At 27.5% G+C, this 27,511-nt stretch overlaps 5 protein-coding genes across 5 annotated transcripts; 2 read left to right on the plus strand and 3 right to left on the minus strand.

Annotated features, from left to right (window-relative positions):
- Positions 1 to 8: 8 nt before the first annotated feature.
- Positions 9 to 7,244, minus strand: LOC130668769 (amidophosphoribosyltransferase-like). Its single transcript, XM_057471224.1, has 8 exons — positions 7,192 to 7,244; positions 7,007 to 7,100; positions 6,153 to 6,398; positions 5,788 to 6,080; positions 3,184 to 3,433; positions 2,863 to 3,099; positions 1,811 to 2,160; positions 9 to 1,726 (listed from the first exon to the last, which is right to left on the minus strand). The coding sequence occupies exons 3-8, from the start codon at positions 6,391 to 6,393 to the stop codon at positions 1,454 to 1,456; spliced, it is 1,644 nt and encodes a 547-aa protein (XP_057327207.1). The 5' UTR covers positions 6,394 to 6,398; positions 7,007 to 7,100; positions 7,192 to 7,244; the 3' UTR covers positions 9 to 1,453.
- A 607-nt stretch (positions 7,245 to 7,851) lies between these two features.
- Positions 7,852 to 12,066, plus strand: LOC130668770 (bifunctional phosphoribosylaminoimidazole carboxylase/phosphoribosylaminoimidazole succinocarboxamide synthetase). Its single transcript, XM_057471225.1, has 6 exons — positions 7,852 to 8,019; positions 10,300 to 10,623; positions 10,702 to 11,045; positions 11,118 to 11,393; positions 11,558 to 11,702; positions 11,782 to 12,066. Exons 1-6 carry the CDS (start codon positions 7,935 to 7,937, stop codon positions 11,940 to 11,942), a joined length of 1,335 nt encoding a protein of 444 aa, XP_057327208.1. The 5' UTR covers positions 7,852 to 7,934; the 3' UTR covers positions 11,943 to 12,066.
- Positions 12,067 to 14,299: 2,233 nt separating this feature from the next.
- On the minus strand, positions 14,300 to 19,052 carry LOC130668775 (xaa-Pro aminopeptidase 3). Its single transcript, XM_057471228.1, has 4 exons — positions 18,898 to 19,052; positions 17,803 to 18,756; positions 15,964 to 16,326; positions 14,300 to 14,595 (listed from the first exon to the last, which is right to left on the minus strand). The coding sequence occupies exons 1-4, from the start codon at positions 18,944 to 18,946 to the stop codon at positions 14,426 to 14,428; spliced, it is 1,536 nt and encodes a 511-aa protein (XP_057327211.1). The 5' UTR covers positions 18,947 to 19,052; the 3' UTR covers positions 14,300 to 14,425.
- Positions 19,053 to 20,227: 1,175 nt separating this feature from the next.
- On the minus strand, positions 20,228 to 21,511 carry LOC130668776 (uncharacterized). The gene is made up of 2 exons (XM_057471229.1): positions 21,254 to 21,511; positions 20,228 to 20,516 (listed from the first exon to the last, which is right to left on the minus strand). The coding sequence occupies exons 1-2, from the start codon at positions 21,372 to 21,374 to the stop codon at positions 20,302 to 20,304; spliced, it is 336 nt and encodes a 111-aa protein (XP_057327212.1). The 5' UTR covers positions 21,375 to 21,511; the 3' UTR covers positions 20,228 to 20,301.
- A 105-nt stretch (positions 21,512 to 21,616) lies between these two features.
- Positions 21,617 to 25,718, plus strand: LOC130668777 (adenylate kinase 8). Its single transcript, XM_057471231.1, has 9 exons — positions 21,617 to 21,856; positions 21,926 to 22,052; positions 23,086 to 23,247; positions 23,306 to 23,401; positions 23,724 to 23,854; positions 23,937 to 24,233; positions 24,354 to 24,463; positions 24,582 to 24,756; positions 25,554 to 25,718. Exons 1-9 carry the CDS (start codon positions 21,776 to 21,778, stop codon positions 25,707 to 25,709), a joined length of 1,335 nt encoding a protein of 444 aa, XP_057327214.1. The 5' UTR covers positions 21,617 to 21,775; the 3' UTR covers positions 25,710 to 25,718.
- The last annotated feature ends 1,793 nt before the right edge of the window (positions 25,719 to 27,511 follow it).

The raw sequence follows: 27,511 nt of genomic DNA on the forward strand, positions 1-27,511 counted from the left end.
TATTGTGGTGATATTTCATTTTCCAATTAGTATTCATTTTTTTTACAATTTAAATTCACTCGTGTAAAAAAAATTTTTTCCAAAAAAGTTCATGACAGTGAACTTCCAAAATTGAGATAATTCTGAACTAAGTTTAATATTTTTGGAAACTTGAAAAAATTAGAAAGTGAACAATTTTCAACTGGCGTAAACTTTTCCTATGCGTTTTTATTTTTTATTTTTTGAGCAAAAATAATTTGATTTGACAATTTTTTGGGTTGAAGAACATTAAAAAAAAAAAAGGAATTAATTAGGAATTATGAACATTTACGACTCTTACCAGAATTATTCAGGTATGAGGCAAAAAAAAAATAAAAATAACTTGAAAATATATATAAACATTTTTTAGAACTTTTTGGGAAGGTCAGTTTTTTTTTAACTTTTTGACTTGCTCAACAATAGTCCAAAGAATAAGTGATTGCAACTAATTACAAACTCACAAAATTGTCAATTCAAATCATCTTTGCTTGAAAAATTAAAAAAAAAATAGAAACCCGCCAGAAAAATCCACACTAGTTGAAAATTTTTCACACTTATAATTATTTTAAAATTCCAAAAATGTTCAACTCCTTCCGGAAAGTTCAGCATTGCCTCAATTTCGGAAATTCACGGTCAGGGACATATCGCGTGCCAAATGCCAAAAGTGCGTATAAAAATTATACGCCATTTTGGCTTTAAAGAACCAAAAGGGCGTACAATTTTTTTTTTTTTGTGTCAATCGTTTTGTAGACATGTTCTAAGTCTAAAAATGAAAAAAAAATTTTCAAAGCCAAAAGGGCGTAAGTCTCAAACACTAGCTTTCCACCATACGCTCCGCATGGCGTTGAATATAAGAACGAATATTGAACTTTATTATCTCTAGCTTATAATCATTAATTATTTGGGAATTTCCTAGTTGATTAAAAATTAAAGTTGATGATTATTTTAATTACATTGGACTGTCCAAGATGATGAAAAATTAAAGTTACTACCATCGAAAATGTTGACTTTGTCAAAAATTTTTTTCATAAAAACCTTCTCCGGACAATTTTGAAGACTGTTTTCCGAAATTTTTAAAAATCCTGATTTTTTTTTATACGCCTTTTTGGCTTTAGACCGACAATTTCCTAAAGCCAAAAGGGCGTACATCTTAAGATACGCCCTTTTGGCGTTAGTAAGTCAAAATTTTTTTGGCTGCAGATCTTTACGTTTCGAGCGATTCTAAAAAGAATGGCAAAAAAAAAATTTTTTATACGCCCTTTTGGCATTTGGCACGCGATATTTGGAAGGTATTTTTTTTTTACACGGGCACTCTTGAATTATCTGCACTGTTAGGTAACTTGGAATGTTATTTTTTTGTAAAATATTTAGTCCATTTACTAACATTTAAATATTAATTAGGCTTGAGGTATTTCAATAGTTTTTTTTTTATTTTTCACCAAACAAGATCACCAGGTAATTCATCTGGATATTCACCAGTTAAACAAGCAGTGCAGTGACCGATATAACTGCTTTGTCGATTATCCATTCCGTGTCTTACAGCGGTAACGAGTCCATTCACAGACAAATATACAAGTGAATCAGCACCAACATGTTTGGCTAATTTAATATTGTCAAGTCTATTCGCTATCAATTCTTCACGCGTTGGTATATTGATCCCCATGTAACATGGATATTTCAATGGTGGAGAAGCAATTCTTACGTGTACCTATAAAATTATTAAAAAAACAATTAACAATAAAATAAACTAAAGCTGATAAATAAAATCTTTAATATCAAAATTAAAAATTACTTCTTTAGCTCCAGCATCACGAAGAAGTTTTATAATTGGCCCAATAGTATTTCCTCGTACTATTGAATCATCAATAAGGATAAGTTTCTTTCCTTTGACATTTTCTGACAGTGCTCCAAATTTTTTAGCGACACCCAGTTGTCTTAATCGTGTACTGGGTTGAATAAACGTCCTACCGACGTATCTATTTTTGCAAAGTACTTCAGCAAATGGAATTTTTGATTCACGCGCGTAACCATGGGCTGCTGCTGTACCCGATTCAGGTACTGAGCTGACAATATCTGCCTCTATTGGTGATTCAATAGCTAGAACTCTACCGCATTGCATTCTTACTGAGTACACCATTTGACCTTTAATTTAAAAAGTTGTTAATTTTTTTTAATTTAAAAAATTGTCATTATGACAAGTCGCTCCAGAAAGTCTCTATGCACAGACAACTCTATAGAATTTTTCTACCTAAAACATGTCTATCGTAAAATAAAACTATCCTTGAAGTGATTACTCCAAAACATCTCTATCCAGAACAACTCTCCTCAAGCGCAAACTTAACTCCGAAACTTTTCTATTCAATGCCAAGACTATCCAAAATAATACTATTTATTATTGACTCAGCTACACGTAAAAAAATAAATAATAAATTTTATTCGGATTTTCATTGATTTTTATTGTTTGAACAATAAACCCGCATCAAAGAAAGTAATTCATAAATAATATATTGAAAGCGAAAAAGTATAAGAGGAATTCTCTAAAACATATTGATATGAAAAAAAAATAGTCTCTCGGTCTTTAAATTTTATTGTTTGAAATGACAAAATACGTCATCTTGCTAGGTAAAAATCTTGTCATTGAATAGAAGTTTTGGAGTAAAGCTTGAGTCTAAGGAGAGTTGTTCTGGATAGAAATGTTTTAGAGTAATCAGTTCAAAGATAATTTTATTTTACGAAAGACATGTTTTAGGTAAAGAAATGCTATAGAGTTGTCCGTGTATAGAGAGGTTTTGGAGCGACTTATCATAATGCCTAAAAATTATGTTTATCTAAAATAATTTTTACCTTCAAAAATACTGTCACTTCGTGCAAAGTAAACGTACTCAAATATACAAAATGCTTGAGGTTTTTTATCAGGCCTCTCAACAATATCAATAGTCTTTATTCCTTCTCTAGTTAATTCAACAATTTCACCAGGAAATACTTCACGTACATAACGGGCTCCAATGCTAAGAAAACCACATGATTCTGATGATATTACCCAGCCTTCGGCATCTTCATCATCGTCTGAATCATTTCCAACTGAAAAATAAAAAAAAATAAAATTTTTAATAAAAAATTAACGTAAAAATTAATAATAACATTTTTTTTTTAAATAATTCTTACTTAGTTTACCAACAGGAACAATTTTACCGAGACAAAGTGGACGATTACCGTAAGGATCTCGTACACCATAAATTTTGTCTCGCTGCATAATAACTAAAGAATAAGACAACGGAGCCAATTGCATAAGATGCTTTATACGTGCTGGCCAATCAGGACCGTTGACTTCACCTTCCGGAGGATTTAAACACAATGCTTGTGTTATTAATTCGGAATCTGAGTGCGTTGACAATCCAACACCTCTACCAAGTACCTATTGAAATTTTAATTCTCATCATTTTTATTTATTTCTCAAAATATTTATTAGTATAAGTATTATTTTTTTTTAGTGTAAGCTATTTTTTTACGTAATAGAAATTTAAATTTCTATAAACTTTCAAGTTATGTATTTACATTAATAATTGACGGTATCTATTGATTTTTTAAATTATAAATACGGGGGGATCCACCTGTTTTTGGCCATAGAAAATTAAAAAATAAAGATATTTGCAACTTCTTTTTAATTTGTTCTACTCTTCGGTGGATTTATGAAAAAAATAAATTCAACCCGAGTTAAAATCTAAGGAATACTTTGAACCTAAATGAGCATTGAAAACCTACATTAAACTTTTTAGGATATAATAATTTTAAAAGCTTAAAATGGGACCTACTTAGACTAACAAAGGCTTGAATTGAGCCTACTTAGACTTGTGGAGGCATGAATTAGATTTACGCAGACATAAATCGTACAAAAAGGTAAAATTGTAAAATTCGCGTACTACTGGTAAATTGATGCAAGTGATCCTGTCAACTCTCCAGTGGGCTAATGACCCGAAGGTGGATTGAGTCCCACAGACAGCCTGGGAATAACAGAGGGTCGATTTAAAAAATTTAAAGGCTAGTAAAAAATTGCTGCAAGTGATCCAGCGATTTTATCAGTAGATTAATGACACCTAGAAGTGGAATAAGACTTAGAAGCTGTCTGGGACCAACAGTGTCGATTTAAAAAATTCAAAGTTCGTTCGTTTCATGATATTTGTCTCTATAGGTCTAATTCATGCCTTTGTAAGTCTAAGTAGATTTTGACTCGGGAATATAATTTTTCTACTACGAAATATCTAAAAAATAAATGACTTTTTTACGTTGAAATTTATGTGATAACTTTTGTTTTTCGTCCTATAAACACAAAAATTACGTTATCATTTTTATTTCAACGGAAAAGTTTTTAAAAAATTATTTTCATTATTTTTAAATTGTAATTACATAAGAGATATTAATTTTTCTTTTTTTTTCTTAATCCGTCGAAGAGTAAAATAAAGTGAAGAAAAAAAAAAAAGAAGATATCAATTGTTCGGTTTTCATATGTGAAACCCAACTTCTATTTTAAAATTGAATTTAAATTTGTTTTAAATTACTTACCTTTAAGAGCCGGTTTTTAAATCTGAAATTTACATATAACAAAGTACATCTATATATTTTATGTATACTATCTACTAATAACAATGTCCATTTAAATCTCGGATTTAAAAACTGGCTCTAAATTCAAATTTCTACTACATGTAAAAATAGTTTCTACTGAAAACCTATAAAATTTGTATTCAAATTTCGTGTTAATTTTAGATAATCCGATTGAAGAAGTACTCTTCCAAAATTTTACCAAATTAAAAATTTTGCGTGTTTGATTGCCAAAAAATTAATTAGATTAGCTTATTGTTATTATTAAAATTAATTATCGGCGATCTATTCAGCACATTTACATCTCTACTACAAACAGATCTACCCAAATTACAACTCCATCAAGGTCATATCTACCATCACATTTTTATCGATAAATATTTCTACCCAATGACAACTCTATCCAATAAAATATTTTCATTATCACATCTATAATGACGTAAACGGAAGTATTGTTTTTACAGAAAGAATTTGATAAACTAGTATTTCTATTCAGTAGATGTGTATTATGGTAATAATTTTATGTGAAAAATTTATAATTAGATAAAAATATTTATTTGTATAAATGTGATGGTAGAGCTGACCTTGACGGAGCTGAAATTTGGTAGACCTGTTTGTGGTACCCGTGTAAAAAAAATTTTTATTCAGAATGAATTTAGATCTTAATTTCATCACGAAACTCAGATCGTGACACAAATATAATTTTCATCATGAATTCGTATCAACAATTTTAATCACGAAAAAATTATGACTGTCAAATTTTTATTTGAAAGATTCGAACTTCATTCACTAAATTAATTTTACGATCAAAACTGATTTACGTAAATCAAGGACTTGATAGAAGAAATTTATTGGTGATTTCGGAGTCGATAAATTTGACAAAATGTTTAACATAGTAAAAATTCAGTCAAGTTTCTATTAAAGTCATCCCAAGTCCAATTCAAAGACATAATAAATTAATTTTAGAATTGATACGGATTTACTAGACGAAAAGTTGTTGGAGCAAATTCATGATGAAAGTCATATTTGTGTCATGATCTGAGTTTCGTGATGATATTCAGATCTAAATTCATTATGAACAAAAATTTTTTCTACACCTCTATAGAGATGTAAATCCTTTAATCTATTCTACATAATAATAGTATTATTATAATTGTTAATAAAATATCAAACCATTTTTCTAAGTGATTCCGTATTAACAAGTTCTCCATTATGAGCAACAGCAAGTGCTCCATGTGCCGTATGAACAACAAATGGCTGACAATTAACTTCTTCACTGGCTGCACTGGTACTGTATCTCGTATGTCCTATTCCAAGATTACCTCTTAATTTTCTCATGCTATCATCATTAAAAATATTATTTATCATTCCCATTCCCTTGTGAACACGAAATGATTTAGCGCATATCCCTTCACTTGTTACAATACCAGCACTTTCTTGACCTCTGTGTTGTAATGCCACCAGTCCTATAATTTCAAATAAATTTGTAAAATAAATAAGCAATCAAATAAATAAATAAAATAAAATACAAAACATACCAAGACAAATAACTTGACCAACATCAACTTGAGAAGGCCAATCACCAGCAGCAATACAACCGAACACTCCGCACTCATGTGTCAATCCTGATAATTTTTGCCCACGTGTCTCACCTTTACTTCGAGGTTTTTTATCATTATCATTACTTATAGATGATGCTGCATTAATTACAGACAATCGAGCCATTGCACTTAAACAATCTTCACCAGCAGTTATTTCTTCTCTTGTGTCACAAGACATTTTTACTGTAACCGGTATAAAAAAATAAACTCTAGTTTAATAAATAATTTATTTATTAATAATAAAAAACAGTATCAAGAGATTTTAATGCTTTTAAATATTCCAAGTAATATATTTCGACATTATTACTTTAAATACACAAATATTATTATCTCAACTGGTCTTATAAACTTATGACCCCCTATGTATTTGTGATATATTATTATAAATAATAATCTCAATATACGTCAACAGTTAAATATCGCATTATTATGATAACAAAAATTTCATCATTTTATTTAACAACATTGACCATTGATTAACTTTTTATATATTTTATTTACAAAACAAAATTATTGCAATAATAAATTATTTTTCTATCAACTATCAACAAATTTATCACATTTATAATTGTTATTAATAATTTATAAATATTTTAGTTTTACTAAATAATTTTATTATTTTTCCTACTAAACGTTACTCCAAATTCAATTTTTACTTTTGAATTTTTAAAATAAATATCAATTATTATTAATTATTAAATCACGTGTTTTATTTAAATGATAATTTAAACAAATTGATTTTGATTTTTGTAAATTTTAAAATTTTTATGTATAAATATATAAACTCTTACCACGTGCGTGATGCTGATGATTCCAGACAACGTCCAACAGTAAGTAAATAAGACGTAGTATTTATGGCACTGGGTTCAGTATAATATCTAATATCTAAAACGTGTTCAACAGAATATATATATATATATATATATACCTATGTACAAATATATAGTAATATGTATATGTTGAGAAAGAAAATTACAATTTTTGAGGGACCGCGTGGTGTAGCCCCCGTAGCAATAAGTGATATAGTGCCGCAGCGTGGCAGCGTCTTTTACTTTTATTTAAAACTTACGTCTTTACTTTTTTATATATCACATACATTTGTATGTATATATGTACCCATATATATTAATTAAAAATATATATGTACAAGTAATGAGCATTTAAAAATTTTTATTCGTCATTATTTGCATGTCAGTATTTAAAAAATTTTAAATTTTCAAATAAATTAAAAAAATTTTTCTTAGTAATTTATATATTTAATTATTTATAATTATAATGAATTAAATTTATAAAAATATTCTATGACGTACTCAGAAAAATATTCAATGATTAATTTGTCAATAAAATTAATTGAAATAATAAAATATAAATTTAATTGCAAAGTAATTTATTATTTTTTATATTTATCATTAGCTATGATTTCTTAATATATTAAAATTGATAATGAACAAGTTTTTAATAATTATTATTTATATTTATGTATATATATAAATATATTTTCGACATCTATGCTATCTTTGAGGAGTCGAGTTTTAATTGATGAGCATGGTACGATTTTTGTTGATAAAAAGAGATAAAAATTTTATATGTATTATTTTAGGACCAATGAATGTATCAATTCTTGTCTTTGGAAGATGGGGGGTGATGGATAGGGAAGGAGAAGAGACAGGGGACAAATATATTGGGTACAATATACTACTTGTGTTAGTTGGGTAGTATATGCTTGTAACTTTAAGAAGACCGATTATTAAACTCAACAATTTACCGGCATTTTTATTTCATAAATTCTTCACAACCATGGAAGGTATGTTTTTATTTTTATTATTTATATTATTTTTTTATTTATTTAAGTTTATGGTTTTTTTTATTTTAGTTTTAATTTTATTTCGTTTTGAAATATTACCACGTGTTTGATATTTTTTTACTCAGAAATTAGTACAGTCTGTGATAAAAATTTTAAGACTCAATTATTTAATGGTTATATATACATTCATGATACTTTTAAAAAGTATTTAAATACCAATACGCTAAAAATATTCTAAGTATTTGATTAAAAAAAAAAATTAGGAAAATTTTGAATTTCAAATAATTGAGTTTCAATAAAACATAAAAAAAATGAGTGTGAATGTAGCAGACATGAGACGATTATTAAATTTTGAATAAATTAATTAAAATAATCAAATTTAAAAAAACGCGCGTAATGATTTTTAAAATATTTAAATACGAATTTTTTAATTTTTCTCCTACGCACATTTTATTTATTTATTCAAAAATTTTTTTAAATCCCAATTGTCCCACAGAAAACAAGTATTTCTTGGCGCAAGAAAGATTTTGCATTATAAATTGAAAATAAAAATTTCCACACACAAAAAATTTTTTTTTTTCAATTTATAGTGCAAAAAATTTCTGGGGGCAAGTGAAAATTTTTCACGTCAAGAAATCCTTTTCTTCTGTGTATAAAAAATTAATTAATAATAATTTACAAGTTAATTAAGGGGGTATTCTGGTCTAGAGACATGAATTTTAGGTAATTTTTGAAGTGCTGTAAAAAAAAAGCAAGCAATATTTTTAGTATCAATTTTTTTATACATTATTTATTCACATTAGAAGCATACTAAAAAAAATTAAAAAGTAAAAAAAATTCAAAATTCCGTTAGTTATCAGCTGATGAAGTAGGGAGTCTCAAAAATTTGGTGCGTGACCATACCCACAATCTTAACTCTCCTAGCAATCGGAAACCAAAAAATAACAAAGATTATCAATCTATAATAATTTCGCAATGTCTGGAACTACGGAAAAGTTGGAAAAAAATTTTTTTACAAAATGGCGACTGCCTAAAGAAAAAAAAAATTTTTGTACCACTTTTTTTTGACATTCTTCGATTTTTTAAAAATAGTAAAAATGAAAATTTGGGGATGGCCGTAGTTCCGGACATAGATAAGTCCCTAAAGAAGACTCTCTTAAAATTTCGAGTAAATCGGTTCGGTAGAACCTGAGAAATCACGGGTATCAGATTCAAAAAGACAGTTCTGAGAAAAACGCGTTTAAAGTTTCAAGTAAAATTTTTGCAGTCTAAGTCATAAAATTATATTTTTAACTTACATTTATTCAATCTGCCTTTCCTGCTGCATACATCGGACCTTCCTCGTTATATAGTTGCAGCCCAACCGGTTTGGATGCCAGCTCAGCAAAATACTTATTTCTCCGAAAATAATTTGAATTTTGAAAAATCCTCTCGTAGACATATTCTTAAATAGTTAAACAATGAAAATACGAAAAAAAAAAAATCGATTTTTTTTTATTTCTAGACCAGAATACCCCCTTAAATAAAAAAAAAACATTTATTTAATTTTCTAAACAAATATTGCACATATTTGATTCATGGGTAGACATTAAAATCAGTAGGCAACTGACAATTCATTCATTTTTAAATAAAAACAAATTATATGTTATTAAAAAAAAGAATTTGAACAAACGCATACAAAAGACTTTTGATACTCTCTGTATACATGTTATGTCTATATAAATTTTATAATTTGTAATTTGATGATTTAAAATAAAACAATTATTGGATGCTTGATACTTCAGTATCATGTGTACTGGTAATAAATATTCGAATATAAATACAAATACACTGAGAAAAAGAAATACTTTTATTGAGAATATTTACTTGATACAAGAACATATATTCTTGATAATTTTCGAGAATATATAATTTTGTCTCAAGAATTCGTAGAATCGATGGAAATAATTTTTATTTAATTCAAGTAAAGCTATTTTTTGTTTACCCATAATATAATATCAAATGCACATAATAACAAAAATAAATTTGATGCTCTTTTTTCAAGAAATTGATAATTAATAATAATGAAATAAATATTTGTAACCGATTTCTTGAACCAAGAAATTCTTGTTTGGACAATATTATTTTATTTTATCAGTGTACGTTATTTTCATTTCAAATAATTTATAATATAAAACATTAAATTTTTTACAAGTTTAATTTGTTATGTCATAAATTACAATACGATAACAAGAATGTAATATTAATTATTATTATTGTTTGTTTTTTTTTATTATAAAGGATACAAAACAGGAAAATTAATAATTGAAGGAAAAACAAAACAAGTTTTTGAACTTGCAAATGATCCTTCATTATGTCTCCTTTTGAGTAAAGACCGAATCACTGCTGGAGATGGTGTTAAATCACACAATCTTGAAGGAAAAGCAGCAATCAGCACAGCAACAAACGCTAAAGTATTTGAATTACTAAACAAAGCTGGTTTGAAAACAGCTTTTGTAAAGTTGGCTGGAGAAAAAGCTTTTGTAGCCAAAAAATGTGAAATGGTTCCCATTGAATGGGTCACCAGAAGATTGGCCACTGGAAGTTTCCTGAAGAGACATACAGGTAAATAACAAAAAAAAAAAAAACAATTTTTAAAATAATAAATATTTAAGATAATTAATTAAGTGCGTTAATTTACAGGTGTACCTGAGGGTTATCGTTTCAATCCTCCACTTCAGGAAACATTTTTTAAAGATGATGCTAATCACGATCCTCAGTGGTCTGAGCAGCAAATAATATCAGCGGGATTTAAATTCAATGGAGTAACTATTGGTAAAGATGAAGTTGATATTATGCAGCGTATGGCACTTGCTGTTTTTGAGATTCTAGAACGTGCTTGGGCTACTCGTGATTGCGCGCTAATAGATATGAAGATCGAGTTTGGTGTTGATGCTGATGGTGAAATATTGGTGTCTGATATAATTGATAGCGATTCTTGGAGACTGTGGCCTTCTGGAGACAAAAGATTGATGAAAGACAAGCAGGTAAATAATTTATTTTCAAATAAAATTATACTATTTTAATTTGAATAATTAATTATTAATCATTGGTTTCAGGTTTACAGAAATTTAACAACTGTTACTGATGCTGATCTACAAACAGTAAAACGAAATTTTGAGTGGGTAGCTGAGCAACTCGATTATCTTGTACCTCCGACAAAATCAATGGTCGTAATTTTAATGGGATCGCCTTCAGATGAAGATCATTGCAAAAAAATAGCAAAGTATGCTACTGATTTAGGTCTCAGAGCGCAAATGAGAGTCACTAGTGCTCACAAAGGCACCGTAGAGACATTGAGGATTCTTGCTGAGTATGAAGGGACTGGTGAAAAGGTTTGTTTTTATAAATTTATCATATCCATTGTTTTGCTTATTATTAAAGAAATAAAAAATAATAAATCATTTGACACCTAAGATAGTATATCGTAAAGTTCAAAGATAAAAAGTATTTGATTAAAAACAATAATAATTGCTTACATTTGTTTTATCTTTGGTAGGTTGTATTAATCGCAGTTGCTGGCAGGAGCAACGGACTTGGTCCAGTACTTTCAGGCAATACTGCATTCCCGGTAATAAACTGTCCACCTGTTACTACTGAGAATGTTGATCAAGATATTTGGTCTTCATTGAATGTTCCGTCAGGTAATTATATAAATAAATAATATAAATATTTATTTTCCTCATAGCAATATATAATTAATTATTATTAAAAATGGTCCAGGTCTCGGCTGTACTACTGTACGTTATCCTGAAAGTGCAGCTCTAGCCGCAGCTCAAATTCACGCTCTCCATGATCATGTTGTCTGGTCACGTCTTCGAGTAAAACAACTCAATAATTTCGTAGCTTTGAAACAAGCTGACATGAAGTTTAGAAAATTATAAATTTGAATTTTTTATGAATTTTCATATTCTTTATTTTTTATACATATACTTATTGAATTTTTTTAAACATTATTGTAAATACAAAAAAATAAAATACTGATAATAAACAATTGTTTAAATAATATTTTTTATTCACTAATTTATTATTTTTTATTCTTATAAATTTCGAATATTGTCATTCATGTCTTCAAAAAATATTAATTGTGTATACGAAGTAAGACTGATAATGATGATAAAAATTACTTTCTCAATCTACGTTTTATTCTTTATTAGAATTTCATTACATTCTCTAAGATACTCCAGATGTCCATTAGGGTAAAGTGAAGAAAAAAAAAATTTTTTTTAAATTCAATATCTTGGTACCCTACTAATTTTAAAAATTAAAAAGCGGAACTATTTATCGGGCACTTTTAAAATATTTGATTCAAGTTTTATAAAACATAGCAATATTTTTATCGAAGTCATCCTGAAGTAACATTAAATTTATAATTACTTAGAATTATTTCAATAACTGGGAATTTTCTAATAATTGGTAATTTTTCTTGATTGTCTTTTTTATTGTAAGTAAAACATGTATAATAATAAATTAATAAATGAGACTCTTTTCGTCAATTAACAAAAATGTTTCACTTATTTTTAGGCAGAAAACTATTATTTATCTTTAAAATTAATGGGACACCACAAAATATTAATGAAAAAAATTTGTTTTTCTTTACAGCGGCCGTTTATAAAATACGTCATGCAAAATTATCTTTTTAAACCCCCCTCCCCCTTCATGAAGCTATGTCACATTTTCTGCGATTCCCCCTATCAATATTGCGTCACAAATGATAGACCCCCCCCCCCCCCCCAAGCGTACATGATATATAGCAATTAATAGTACAAAAATTTCTATTGTTTTTTTACTCCATCCCATATCGAACAGTTTTTTGATAGAAATTTAGATTTTTTCATTTGAGCTAATGTTGACTGTCAATTTTTTTTTGAACACATGGGAAAAATTTTCCTTACTTTGAAAACAGAACTTTCTTTTTAATTTAAAAATACAGAAAGAAAAAAATTTTAATTCTTAAAAAAAATATTTTTCTTTCGAAATTTATACGGAAAATAAGTAGGATCTCAGAAACCTTTTTAAAACACCTTACTGATTATACATAGTATATAGATTCACTGTATAAACATGTCCACGTAATTAATTCCGGAAATTATCTTTACGTTAAGTTTTTCATTCACTATTGTTTCAAGCTTCATAACTTTGTTTCTGTTAGTTGTACGAAGAAAACACTGACAGGCTTTTTTGTAGAGAATTTAAATTCCTACAAGACCATGTACTTCGATTTTCGAAAAAAAATTTTTTAAATACTTTTATATATAAAAACAAAAACAAAATTTTTTACATGTAATTCAAATGAGAAAATTAATATTCGTTGAGCTCTTAGCAGGATTGAGCTTTCGAGCTGCTCTTTCGGGAGAATTTTTTGAATACCTAAGACTAACTTTTAAGACCATAAGACTTGAAAAAAAAAAAAATGCTTATTTTGAAACACCCTAATATATATATATATATATATATATATATGCAATATGCATATGCAATAAATTATTTATAGTCTAATATATTTCTTACTATCAATAATTTGCGTTTTTACCTTAAGGTTCATGGAATCACTAATGAAAAATTTAATTTTAAGCTTTGATTTTTTAATAATTAAAGATTAAAAATAAATAATTATTCATTTGACTCTCATAGATAGTCTATATCATAAAGTTCAAAGATAAAAAGTATTAATTTGCAACTGAAATAAGTTTACGTCATTACTTTTTATATATTTGTTTTCTCTTTAACGAATAGTGCTGATGTCAGTAATGACTAAATGAATTTCGTCTCATATTTAAAAAAAATACTCCATTTGTGGTTGATTATTTTTTTTTTATAAAATGCCTGAATATAAGGTAATTAATTAAAAAAAAAAAATGAGTAATTTATTTAAATAAATTATTATACAATTGTTTGATAAATTTTTTAGATCTTAGCTGTCCTGCAAGTGCATTGTATCTCCTAAAATTCACAAGACGTAATTATTACGATTTTTAATCGTGTGAAATAATAAGTGAATAATTTTTAAATATTTATGTATGTATATATTTAATAAGTATAATTAAATATATATATTAACAAATATAACATTTTTACAATAAACAAAACGACAAAACGATTTTAAATAATGTAAAAAAAAAAATTATTGATAAATTTACAAATAATTTTAATTAAATGTTTATAATCGCGTTAATTGTTTATACTTTACTATTACTAATGTTAGTAATTTTATATTGGATACAAATTTACAATATACGATTGTTTCCTGTAAAACAATTATTCGAATAAAATATTTTTACAACAAACAACCGCTCAGTTTGATTTACTTTTTCTTTACAGTAATTATTAAATAAATATTATTATTAACAAATATCATAAATTTAATTTACGATTGATTAAATTTAGATAACGCTTCAATATCAACAATTTCTTTAGGACAATTTCGTGTAAGAACAAGTGGTTCTCCGTCTTTAATTAATACATCGTCTTCAATACGTATACCCAGATTATGAAATTCCGGTGGTGCTAATTCATTTTTTGGACTGACATATATGCCTATAAGTAAATTTATAAATTTAGTATTTAAATTATAATTACCCGTGTAAAAAAAAATCGTTTTAAAACTATAAAAAAAAAAATCATGGCAGTGAACTTCCAAAATTACAATTCTGAACTTCAAGGGAGGAAGCTGGTTTGAAATTAAAAAAAAAAGGACATTATTGTGATTTTTTTTTTAGAGTACCTTCTTCATTAAAATTCTTAAAATTTGTGACATTAATAAGCATCATTTCAAGAATATTCTGCTAAATTTTCATAAAAAAATATTGAAAAACAAGCCAGTGGTAGTGGGGAGAGACGAGTCACCTTAAAAAAAAAGTCTCCATGCCGTAGGCAGGATAACTCATGGCTGCTTCATCTGAAATAAAAAAACCAAAAAGATTTCTTTAGTACATAAGTTTACCTTAAATTCGAACGAAGGATTTTTTTTTTCTTTCAATAACTACTTATTTTTTAATTAAACAAAAGAAATATTTTTTGGCAAAAATCAGAGTTTTTTTATTGCACCTTTACCAAAAATTAAAAAATGAATATTTTGTTTATTCCTTCGTTCAAATCCAAGATAAACTTATGTACTAAAGAAATCTTTTTGGTTTTTTGATTTCAGATGAAGCAGTCCTGAATTATCCTGCCTACGGCATGGAGACTTTTTTTTTAAGGGGACTCGGTTCTCCCCACTACCACTGGCTTATTTTTCAATATTTTTTTATAAAAATTTAGCAGAATGTTCTTGAAATGATGCTTAATAATGTCACAAATTTTAAGAATGTTAATAAAAGTTGTACTATGAAAAAAAAAATCACAAAAATATGTTCTTTTTTTTGTTTCTCAGACCAGCTTCCCTCCTTAAGTTGAAAATTTTTGGAACTTTGAAAAAATTAGAAAGTGAACAATTTTCAACTGGTGTAGGTTTTCTGCACGTTTTGTTTTTTGAGCAGAAATTATGAACATTTACGACTCTTACTAGAATTATTCAGGTATGAGGCAAAAAAAAATAAAAATGATTTGAAAATATTTATGAACATTTTTTGATTGTTATTAGAGCTTTTTGGGAAGGTCAGTTTTTTTCACTTTTCGTACTCGTTTAAAAATAGTCCACAAATTGAGTGATTAGAACTAATTCTGAACTTATTATTATAAAATTGTCAATTGAAATCATTTTTGCTTGAAAATTAAAAACAAAATAGAAACCCGCAAGGAGAGTCCACACTAGTTAAAAATTTTCCACACTTGTAATTATTTTAAAGTTCCAAAAACGTTCAACTCAAAGTTCAGAATTGTCTCAATTTTTGAAGCTCACTGTCAGGAACATTTGTGGGAGAATTTTTTTTTACACGGGTATGACTATAAATATAAATTAATTACCAGGTTCAACGGTGACAATCATTCCTGGTTGTGTTTTAACACTTCGTGAAATTTTACCTGTGTCATGAACATCCATTCCTAAATAATGACTAACATGATGTGGACAGTAAGTAAAAGCAGCTGATACCAATTTATCATCTGATATATTTTTTGGTATAAGACCAATCTCTTGCAATCTTTTACCCAATAAATCACACATGTCATAAAATAATTCATCTAAAGTTGGAAGCTCTTTTAATTTATTTATAAGTGATTTTTGTATTTCGAGTACTACTTCATAAAGGATTTTTTGTTGCGGATTAAATGTACCATTAACAGGCCAGGTCCTTGTTATGTCTGATGAGTATCCACGATACTCACACCCTGAAATAAACAACAATAATTAGTAATTTAATTATTAATACAAAATAATCAACCTTATGGAAATATTTATGCGATAGTGCGACAAATAAATGACACATATAAGCGCGCGAACAAATAATTTTTCATTTGTTTCCAACAAAATTCTCATAGTTTTATTGGCATTTATAAGTTGTTACAAATTTTTGAACAGAAGAAAAATGCAATTCTTAGAATGCCAATTTACTCTTACAAAAATTTTATCGAATTTTACGGTATTCCATGCAGACTTTAACAGTAATATAAATGGCAGTGTTACAATTCTACTCACAACATCTCTACTTACTCAAGGGAAATAGCTACAACTCTACTCACTCACAACTTTACTCAGCCTTAACTCTACTCACAGTTTTTTTTACTCAGGTTTAACTCTACTCAGTTATATTTTTATTACTCAGCGACAACTCTACTCACAAAGAATTGCTATTTTATCGATAGGCTAAAATACGTGAGTAGAGTTGTAGCTGAGTAAAGTTGTCGCTGAGTCTAGTGGAAGCTGAGTAGAGTTAAACCTGAGTAAAAAAAATCGGTCTGTCAGTTGACCCTGCGGGCCAGCCCCAAAACTTCCCGCTGTTTTCGAGCTCAAGAACCTCGAAAACATTATTGTGAATACGTTTTCAAGCTCTTCGAGCTCGAAAATACGTTTGTATGCTGTTGTTTTCGAAAAGAAACGTTTTTTACCATTTTTTCTCCAACGATCTCTCTCAAACGAATAAACCGATTGAGACAGTTGAGGTGGCAATCAACGCGTTTTATCAAGTTCTAAAGCTGATCAAATTTTGAATTCGATTTATCGAGTCGTTTTTGAGATATTTCAGAAAAAATAAAAAATTCTTTTTTTTTTAATTCTTTCGACAACGGTTTCTCTTGAACAAATGAACCGATTTTGATGGTTGAGGTGGCATTCGACGCGGCTTATAAAGCTCTAGAGCCCAGTCCATTTTGAAATCAATCCATCGAGCACATTAAAAGTTATCCATAAAAAACATTTTTGAAAAAATTTTATTTTTGGAATATCTCTGAACGAGCCCTACCGATCAAGCTCAATTTTCTTACAGCTTCAAGATATTGACAAGCCGCGTCGAATGACATCTTAAAGTTCAAAATCGGTTCATCCGTTCAAAAGATACAGGTATTTACATACGTACGTACGTACGTACATACATACATACACTCGGACATCATCTTGAAATTAGTCAGAATAGCTTTCTAGGACCTCAAAACGTCGACATCTGATGAAAATTCGATTTTCGTAAATCGGACCGAAACCAATAACTTCCCGAATTTTTGAAAATTTACAAGTTTCTTAGCGGGAAGTTAAAAATCTGTGAGCAGAGTTGAGGCTGAGTAAAGTTATGAGTGAGTAGAATTGTAGCTATTTCCCTTGAGTAGAGATGTTGTGAGTAGAATTGTAACACTGCCATATAAATAAATACAAACCAGCATCCATTAAAACCATGTCGCCGTCATACAAAACTTGATTATTAGTAATGTAATGTATAATATTAGCATTTTTACCACCAGCAACTACTGGAGGATATGCTAAAAATTCAGCACCACTCATACGAGATTCATAATCAACGGTAGCAAATAATTGATGCTCAGTCATACCAGGTTTTGATATTTTTATTGTTTTGACAATAGCTTCTGACGCAATATCACAACTTTTTTGCATCAATTCAATCTCTGCAGATGATTTAATCATACGTATTTGATGAAAAACATTTTTAATTGACGTCGAAGACAAACGACAGCGCGCTGTTCCTGACGTGATCCCTAATTGTGATATTTTTTTATGAAATTCATTATTAATAATATCGTTATTGTCATACCAGACTGATGCGTTTGATTTATATTTGGTAATCAGCGAGTTTAGATACGATTCAAAATCGGATACCGGTAGCGATTGGTCGATTCCAAACATTTCAGCAGCAGCTTCAGTTCCAGTACGCGGTCCGTCCCAAAGTTCAGATTTCGGATCTTTTTTTTGTACAAATAAAGTACACGTTACTTTTTCATTGTCTATTGTCATCACCAGAACACTGTCAGGTTCCTGGCAGCCAGTGAAATATAAAAAATCAGTGTTTTGACGAAATACGTACGGTATTTTATCAGACATGTAGACTTTACTAGCTGATGGTATTATAATAATATGAGAATTTAAATCTTTTGAAGTATAATTTTTAAATATATAATCTGCTAATTTTGTTCTACGGGTTTTAAACTCTTCTAACTTTATTCCAGGTACCAATTCTCCAGGTTTTATCAGATGCGGATGAGTTTGTGGGGTTGGTTGGCCATAGGTTTGTGTATGATGATAATCGCATGATGATTTACGTGTTATTGGATTTGATGATATTGTTGTTGAATAATTTTCAACTAATTGTTGTATTCCTGTACAATTAAATAAATAATTAATATTTTCATTTTGTAAATAATAATAATATTGAGTAATAAAAATATTATTAAATCTATATAACCTAAGCACCCTTTGATAAATATTAAAACATAAAATTGAATAAAAATAAATCTTACCTAAATTTTCTAATCGAAATTTCTGACATTGTTTCAAAAATTTAAACATTTTGTGAACTTTATAAATTAAATTACTGTCATTAAACTAATAGTGGAATTAAAATAAATATAGAACACATTCAGAGTGAATTGTTATTTGAAAACAGCTGATTGTAGTACTAAGCGGGAAATTTAAATCTAAACTCATATTTTCCAAAGTAGCGCACTAGACTTTGTAACATCTATAAGATATCAGTTTTTGGACTTATCAATGGCACCAAAATTTTGAGAAAACGATCAGAAATTTATGTCACCGAAAAAATATCTGCTTAAAAGATTTAACACAAGTGATGATAAAAAGTAAATTACAAATAATGATAAAACAAATCATCTAAAGGATTTTTTAATTAAAATGTCTTTTTCAAAATAGGAAAAATATTGTAAATTTTTTATGGCTCCTAGGACCAACATCTGTAAGTCTTATTTATAAAAAAAAAACTTAACTTTGAGACAAAAAAAAATTTGTCTTGTCTTTTAAAAGACATCTTAAAGTTGTCTGTGTGCTACTAGGGTTTGAAATGAAATTTAAGAATAATAACTACTCAAGTAGCACAGAGACAACTTTAAGATGTCTTTCAAAAGAATAAGACAAATTTTTTTTTGTCTCAAAGTCAAGTTTTTTTTTATATCGACGTTCTAATTAGCAAGTTGTCTAATTTAATATTTTTCTGTAGGTGATTCCGTGCAATTTTCAGATAGTAATAGTCAGAAAATAGTCACATATACTAAATATGGAATTGATTTTTAGATGAAAAAAAATTTTTAAATTACTTTTTTTTCGAATCAATGGAGGATTTTCTGAAATAGAGTTAGACAAGTTGCTAATTAGAACCCTGATTTAAATAAGACATACAGATGTTGGTCCTAAGAGTCATATATAATTTCTGTTCATTATCACATCTTAAAAAAGTAATTGAAATTACCCTGATTAAAAATATTGATTGAAAATAATTGAGAAGCGGTCACTCCATGCAAACTGTATATACAAACAAAAAAATTGAAATCAATTGAAATTATTGAAAAGAATTCGAATTCCATCACTTTTAATTCTTTTCAATCAATATTTTTAAACAGGGTAAAAAGTCGTTAAGATGACTTATTTAACAAGTATTTGTTATTCACTTTTTGTCATCGCTTGTGTCAAGTCTTTTAAGCAGATGATATTTATTCGGTGACATAAATTTCTGATCATTTTATCAACATTTTGGTGCCTTATTGATAGGTCAAAAAACAGCCTTAAAACTGCTATCTTATAGATGTCACAAAACCAAGTGTGTTACTTGGGTATAAATAAAATTTAATAATAAATATTTATTAATCATTAATAATTATAATATTTTATATACAAAAATATGATAACTGAATTTATTTAACAAGAACAGCTTGTGCTTGATCACGAATATCTTTGGCCAATTTGACAATTTCTTGGTAACTGGCTTGCAATTCAGTTTGTTCGTTACTTATACTTTCAGAAAGTACTTTTAATTGTTCAATCCCATCAAGGTATCGTCGAGCTTGGCGGTAAATTGTTTCAGCATCATTGACATTTGTTGGAAAATGTAAATTGTATTGTTTATTGTCTGTAAATTAAAAAATAAATAAATAAATATATTTATAATCAATAAGGGCGAATGTAGCATGAGTGTGAACGTAGCAGATGTGAGACAAATTTTAAATGACGAATGAACGAATTGGAAAATTAAAAACATAAAAATTAAAAAAATCCACATACTGATTTTCAAATTCTACATATGCGCATTTTTTACATTTTATTGGATTCACATTTAATTCACTTATTTCAAAATTTAAAAAATTACAATTGTCAGCTACATTCACACTCATGAATGTAGCAGATGTGAGGCAATTTAAAAATTTTAATTAAATAAATAAATTTATTAAAATAGTGTAATTGAAAAAAATTATGATCCTGAAGTTAGCAGACAATTCAAAATTTTTGGATTTTTTTTTGAACAATTAAATTTGAAGAAAAAAAAAACTAAAAATATGCACATCTAGAAAATTTAAAAAACTACAGGTGCAATTTTTTCAAATATATTTTTTTCTTCTGGTTTATCGTCTAAAAAAAAATCAAAAAATTATTAGACGTCTGCTAACTTCAGCATCATAAAAAATACGCGTACTGATTTTTGAATTCTCTAAATATGTATTTTTTAATTCTTATTCTTCATACGTTTTATTTATTTGTTCCAAAATTTTAAAATTTGCTAGTAGTCAGCTACTTTCACACTCATTGTAATTACAATTTAAATTAATGAGCAACTAATAATTAATATTAATATTTATGTTCAGAACATACCATTTTTATTGACATTAAAAGCAACGTCATTTGGTTTAGCGTTTTGAAGATCTTCCATAATCTGTTGTCCTTGTGGTAAACTTGGACGAGGTGGTAAATTATTTCTCTTGCTTCCAAACATATTTATTTTTGTAGTTTATATTTTATATTATTATTTTAATTATTTGATTTAAAAATATATCAAGATTTAGATATCATATGAATTATTTTATTTGCTGATATTTGTTGTTGTTGATGATCACTGATTTGTTGTGATATCGCAACGCCACGGCGGTTACTTTAATCAACTGAACTTGTCAGTATGTAAAATCGATTCCTACTTATTCGATTGTTGCAATTTCACTGTGATAACTTCAAGTTTCATTTAAAAATGTTTTATCATTTATCATTGCGTCATAAAAATTTATTTTTCAATACGAAATACGCTTTAGGTTTTAATAATAATTAAATTTATTTTTAATTCTTAAAGAGGAATCGTAGAAAGAATTCGAAATATTTTAAACTTCTGCATTATGAGAAGAAATGAATGCCTTGAAAAAAAATATTGGGTTAAGTCATTTTTTACCCTATCTAGAAAAACATCGCATTTATGAACTATTTAATGTAAGTTTTATTTATTTAAATAATTATTTTAATTCATTTTATTGAAAAATTAATATTTTAAATGTACAGGATATTATTACAGAACTTGTTATCAAAAAACCGAGTGATCATTTGATTTACATAAAGAAATGGCTAGAAAATAATCCAATCTATCAAGATTGTCTTAAAATTATCTTACTATCTCGCCCAGATTTTGGTGAACAAAAAAAATTTTTTTATCCACTAAACTTTTATACTCAAAATAGTAGACGTTGGTTATTTTTTTTTATTTTTATAAATAAATCACATATAAAAAAATCTGAAAAACGATTGACCCTGTGGGCCAACCCAAAAACTTTCCGCTCAGAAAGCTCGAAAACGTGTTGATTGGCAAATTTTTAAGCTCTTTGAAGTCAAAAAGTGTTTATTTTGTTGTTCAACCAAAAAAAAAATACATTTAGCTAAAAAAAATTAATTTTTGTTGTCCGATATCTTTGGAACGAATCAACCGATGTGGACGTTTTTGGCAGCAATCGAAAGGGCTCATCAAGACTTGGAATTAATTACATTTTGAGGCGAATCCGACAAGTACTTCATGAGTTATATGAAAAAAAAATTTATTTTTCGTATTACTTGTAAACTACTCGACCGATCGACTTCAAAATCTAATCAGATCAAAGTCTTGATGAGCCCTTTCAATTGTCACCAAGAACACTCGAATCGGTAAATTCGTTTCAAAGATATCGTACAACAAAAATTAGTTTACACACATTCATACACACCCTGCTTAATAAATCCGATAGATTCTTATAGCTGAATGTATAAGGCCCTGTACTTAACTATAGCACTTCTCATAGAACTCATTCTTTCTGATTAAATCTCTACCGGAATTTATGAGAAACTATTGGATTCTATAAGATTTTCTAAACACACATCCGGAAATAGTCGGAATAGTTTTCGAGGACTTCAAAACGTGAAGATCTGGTGAAAACTCAATTTTCGAAAATCGGACCGATCGGTTTCGAAACCAATAATTTCCCTTTTTTTTGAAAATTTTTAATTTTCATAGCGAGAAGTTCAAAAAGTACTTGAAGATTCCTTTGTCATGCGTTTTCAAAATTTCTGGTTAACCGTTTCCTAAATTTTGATTCTACTGAAAATAAGTTTGTTTATTTAAAAATAAAAAAAAAATTTCAGTTGTCGCAAATTTTCATTCTTACTAAGCTCTAGCATATTTTTTTTCAATTTAGATAAAAAATTATTAGCAGAGTACTTGGAAAAAAAATTGAATATTCCAATTGTGAGATTAGAAAATAAATTGCAAGATTTACTTCCCGATGATTTAGTTAAAAATTTACCAACTTTATTAGATACTCAAGTTAAAGATCTTCATAAAGGCTGGATATTTATTGGTAAATCATAAAAAATAATTAAAAAATATAATTTTCATAACTTTTTTCTTTACAAAAGATTTTCCGAGGGATAATTTTGAAGCTCGTGTCCTTAAAAAAATTGGTATTTTGCCTACTCATGTCTTTGAAATAATTACTTCTGATGTAAATCTAGGTATCAATAATAAATATTAATAACTATAGAAAGAATTTTTTGATAAAATTTACCCTGCAATTTAGGGTAAATCTGGGCCAAAAACAAAATAAGTACGGAAAAAAGAAAACGTGATTAATTCTGTTTCATTTTTGACTGTTTTTTTATTTGAAATTACTTGAAATTGGGTTTTTCTACTCCATAATTGAACATTATCTAGAAACGGAAGAGCAATTATTCATCCAGGCCCAATTTAACTCACAATTAACGAGTAAAATTTATTAAATAATTCTTTCCGTGCATAAATAAGCAACAATATTAAATATTTAATTATCTTTATTAGAAATAAATTCAACTGCTACATCAAATGCGCATACTATTAAAAATTGCAATGACTCTGCTAAAGAAATTAAATTATCTGATTATAATTTACAAATAAATGGTCTTCGTAATGAGTATAAATATTTTTTATACGTAATAAATTATTGCTCGTAAATTAATTACTAATTAATTAAATGCATATAATTATGAAATAATTTATTAAATATTTTAATAGAAAATGGAATCTATAGACAGAACATATGAAGAGATAGGAAACACGTGTGTTTCAATAACAAGAAGAAAAAGATACAATGTACCGTGTATTTATCGTGTACTGCTGATAGGTCCAAGAGGATCAGGAGTTGGATCTGTAGCTAAATATCTTTCACAAAAATACGACCTTGTAAACGTTGATTTTAATTATCTGTTAGAACAAACGAAGGAACAAAATTCGTTATTAGGCGAAGAGTTGCGTTGTTTAGACCATCGGGATACGCCGCTTACATCGGAGATGAGATTTAAAATTGTGGAGGTAAAACTAATAAGTATTATCTATTAGATAGGTTGTTAAATATACATATACACATAAAGTATATTAATATATATACATGTATAATAATTGTTATCTAAAATATATTTGAATAATACTTAGAATAAATTGATGAGCCATGAGTGTATCAAAAAAGGCTGGATATTGACTAAGTATCCTTTTACTGGTGAAGATTTTCAGCTGCTGAATTCGCTTACGACACCTCCAAACAGGTTTTATGATTACTGATAAGTCGATAAAAAGACTTTTAAAATTAAATTTGTTTTTTATTGCTACGGATCTGTTTTTATTTATTTATTTTTTGATTTTTTTTACCGTGCGGGGGGTCAGGATCATTTTTCTTAACGTCGATCAAGTGACATGCAGAGAACGATTACTGTCTCGGCAATTTAATATACTTACCGGAAGCGAGCACCACTTAACGATAGACCGTGATTTTCGGTATGATTTTGTGAAAGGATTGGCTGCTCATCCGAAAGATTATAGAAGTAAAGTTGAACAGGATGTAAGCTATTTTTTTCTCTGTTTAATTTAATAATAATAGATATTATTATTATTATCGAGTAACATTTGCTTAAATGTATTATAATGAAGTTTTAAAACTTTGATTGCTTTTTATATACTGTAAAAAATTTACGGAGTGAACGCGCGGGAAATCCGGAGTGAATGCGGAGTGGATAACTGCTTATCTATTTAATCCTCTCGGATTCAAACTCGCTCCGAAGGGAAGTTTTATTTAATATTGAAACTTCGGTTCGGAGTTAAATTTACTCTTAAAAGGAGTTAATTTTAATACCCAAACTCCGAATCGGAGTGAATGCGAATTGAAATAAAATCCAGATCATTCCGAAAGGCGAAATCACTCCTCTGAAAAAAACAAACTCTCTATTTACTCCGTATATGGAGTGTTTTTTTTTCCAAAACTCCGGAATTCCGAGTGACTCAATGTACCTGAAGATCCGAACGTTTTTTGCGGAACGGAAATAAAAAAAAGAAAATGAAAAGTAAAAAATCTATCGGTCCTAGATTTTTTAAATGTTTCGCATAAGTGCTAGTATGTCAGCCGAAAACTGCAGGTCGACTACCCCTTAAGCAGTCAAATTACATAATTTTTTTAATTATCGTTGCGCGGAAAACATTCCAATCTTCAGGTAGATGTGACTCAAGTGAATTCAAGATTTAAATAAAATCCATAATCACTCCAAATTCGCTCCCAATTTTTTTCAGTGTAAGGTTTAAATTAATAAGACTTGTTTTTAATACTTATTGGAATTAATTATTAAAAATTAATAAATTTTGAAGCTTAAACAGTTTGAAGAAAATAGTGAGTCGATATTGAAGTACGCAGGAGAATCAGTGGATGTTGTTGATGCATCACCCGAAATAAAAATAATTTGTGAGAGAGTTGATGCTTGTTTAACAAGACCGATCATTTGTAAGGTTCCAGCTCATAAATGAATACATAATAAATGCATAAACTTGTTTACATAAAATTAATTAATCATTTAAATCGAAAGTAAAACTACAAGAAAGTAATTTATTATCTGATTTTATTATTATTTTTTTTTTTTTCAAGTAAATAATTATTATTTATTTCAAATGATTATTTTTTTTAGTTTTTATTTTTCCATATTTTGATTTTAGACAACCAATCATCGAGTTCTAATTTTAACTTATGATTGCTTAATTTCATTTTTAAACAAACTAACTCGTAAATTTCGTAATTATCCAAAATTAATTTGTTATATTTATTTAATTCATCTTTCGTTAAAATTTTAATGTTTTCAGGAATAATATAAGCTATTGAATTTAATATATCTAGATATTTTGATAATATTTTCTTTACATTGATACTTCGATCGCGTTCAATAGTTTTCAATTGATCAGAAAATTTATTTATTAAAATTATTTCTTTCTCCAATATCTTGATTAAAATATTTTTAGTATTTTTACAACCTTCGACTGTATATCTTCTGATCTAAACAATAAGTTGAAATCTTTTAATAATAATTAAAATATAAATATTATCAATAATAAATTATTTTAGAAAATTTTTTAATTACATCATTTTCAAATTTTTTTTTGATATCTTTTATACTTTTTCTAATATCTGCAATAGTTTTTAATAAATTTTCACTTGAATCTTTTATTTGTTTTGCACAATTATTTTGAATTACATTAAGTTCTTTATTCATTTCTTCAAGTGAATTTTCATGCTGTTTTTTTTTTTTCTTCAACAAATTTTCGATTATTTTCGAAGGTTTCGAAACACTTTCTATATATTTATTAATAATAAGGTATTACATAAACAATAATTAAGGGCATTTTTTGACAGTGCCCCACTTTTTAAAAATATGTAATAACTTTCAACTGTCATAATCATATTAACATTTTATTAATTAAAAAAGGACGACGTAGTCGTAATTTCGCCGAGATATATAATGAAAAAAACATTACTTATAGCTGTTATCAATTAGGTGTTGAACAAAATTTGTTGAATAATTTTGGCCTAAAAAATTTCAAAATTCGAATTATAAAATTGACATGAAGATTTTACTGGACGCAAAAAAATAAATAATAAATTTTATTCAGATTTTTATTAATTTTGATTGTTTGAACAATAAACCCGCATCAAAGAAGGTAATTCATAAATAATATAATATTGAAAGCGAAAAAGTATAAGAATGATTCTCTAAAATATATTGATATAAAAAAAAAAATAGTCACTCTTGGTCTTTAAATTTTATTGGTTCAAATGATAAAATACGTCATCTTGCCATGCAGGTATAGTCGCATCAGTAATACTTTAGGCTAATTCTTTCACATACATTGGAAGTCCACAAACATAAGTAAGATTTTATTGTTTCAAATTATAAAAATCTATGCGCTTAAGATATACTTTCTACAATTTGAAGAAAGTAATAATTATGTAACGTTGTATATAAAATCAATTGCTCGACATTGAAAATTTTATTTATCATGCTGAATGTTTTTTTACTTTTTTACTATAAACTTAAATGTTCCAAACAGCGAATGTGGAAACTGAAACGCTAAATTATTATAATTTCATTTTTTTATCTACCAAACAGTAATTTCTATTACTTTGTAAAATTATTTATTTACATATAAACTTTGAATTTAAATATTTAAATTAAGATTATTATAATTTATTCTATAAAACCACAAAATTGCTGTTTGAAATTACATTAAATTGTGACCACATTCAAAATTTTTAGTTATCAATTATTAATTTTTATAAT

This window comes from Microplitis mediator, chromosome 5 (assembly GCF_029852145.1).
Source record: "Microplitis mediator isolate UGA2020A chromosome 5, iyMicMedi2.1, whole genome shotgun sequence".
Lineage (NCBI taxonomy): Eukaryota > Metazoa > Arthropoda > Insecta > Hymenoptera > Braconidae > Microplitis > Microplitis mediator.

Bases quoted from the DNA above. Each gene is read 5' to 3' on its own strand.
- LOC130668769 (XM_057471224.1), bottom strand. From the start codon at position 6,393: ATGTCTTGTGACACAAGAGAAGAAATAACTGCTGGTGAAGATTGTTTA. The intron at 6,081-6,152 runs GTATGTTTTGTA...TTGAAATTATAG, and splicing joins TGGTCAAGTTATTTGTCTTG to GACTGGTGGCATTACAACAC. The intron at 3,434-5,787 runs GTTTGATATTTT...AAATTTCAATAG, and splicing joins CGGAATCACTTAGAAAAATG to GTACTTGGTAGAGGTGTTGG.
- LOC130668770 (XM_057471225.1), top strand. From the start codon at position 7,935: ATGCTTGTAACTTTAAGAAGACCGATTATTAAACTCAACAATTTACCG. The intron at 8,020-10,299 runs GTATGTTTTTAT...TTTATTATAAAG, and splicing joins ATTCTTCACAACCATGGAAG to GATACAAAACAGGAAAATTA. The intron at 11,703-11,781 runs GTAATTATATAA...AAAATGGTCCAG, and splicing joins TTCATTGAATGTTCCGTCAG to GTCTCGGCTGTACTACTGTA.
- LOC130668775 (XM_057471228.1), bottom strand. From the start codon at position 18,946: ATGTTTAAATTTTTGAAACAATGTCAGAAATTTCGATTAGAAAATTTA. The intron at 18,757-18,897 runs GTAAGATTTATT...TTAATTGTACAG, and splicing joins ATTTCGATTAGAAAATTTAG to GAATACAACAATTAGTTGAA. The intron at 14,596-15,963 runs GTAATTAATTTA...ATTTACTTATAG, and splicing joins GATTGTCACCGTTGAACCTG to GCATATATGTCAGTCCAAAA.
- LOC130668776 (XM_057471229.1), bottom strand. From the start codon at position 21,374: ATGTTTGGAAGCAAGAGAAATAATTTACCACCTCGTCCAAGTTTACCA. The intron at 20,517-21,253 runs GTATGTTCTGAA...TTTAATTTACAG, and splicing joins TTTTAATGTCAATAAAAATG to ACAATAAACAATACAATTTA.
- LOC130668777 (XM_057471231.1), top strand. From the start codon at position 21,776: ATGAATGCCTTGAAAAAAAATATTGGGTTAAGTCATTTTTTACCCTAT. The intron at 24,464-24,581 runs GTTTTATGATTA...GCGGGGGGTCAG, and splicing joins CTTACGACACCTCCAAACAG to GATCATTTTTCTTAACGTCG. The intron at 24,757-25,553 runs GTAAGCTATTTT...TAAATTTTGAAG, and splicing joins GAAGTAAAGTTGAACAGGAT to CTTAAACAGTTTGAAGAAAA.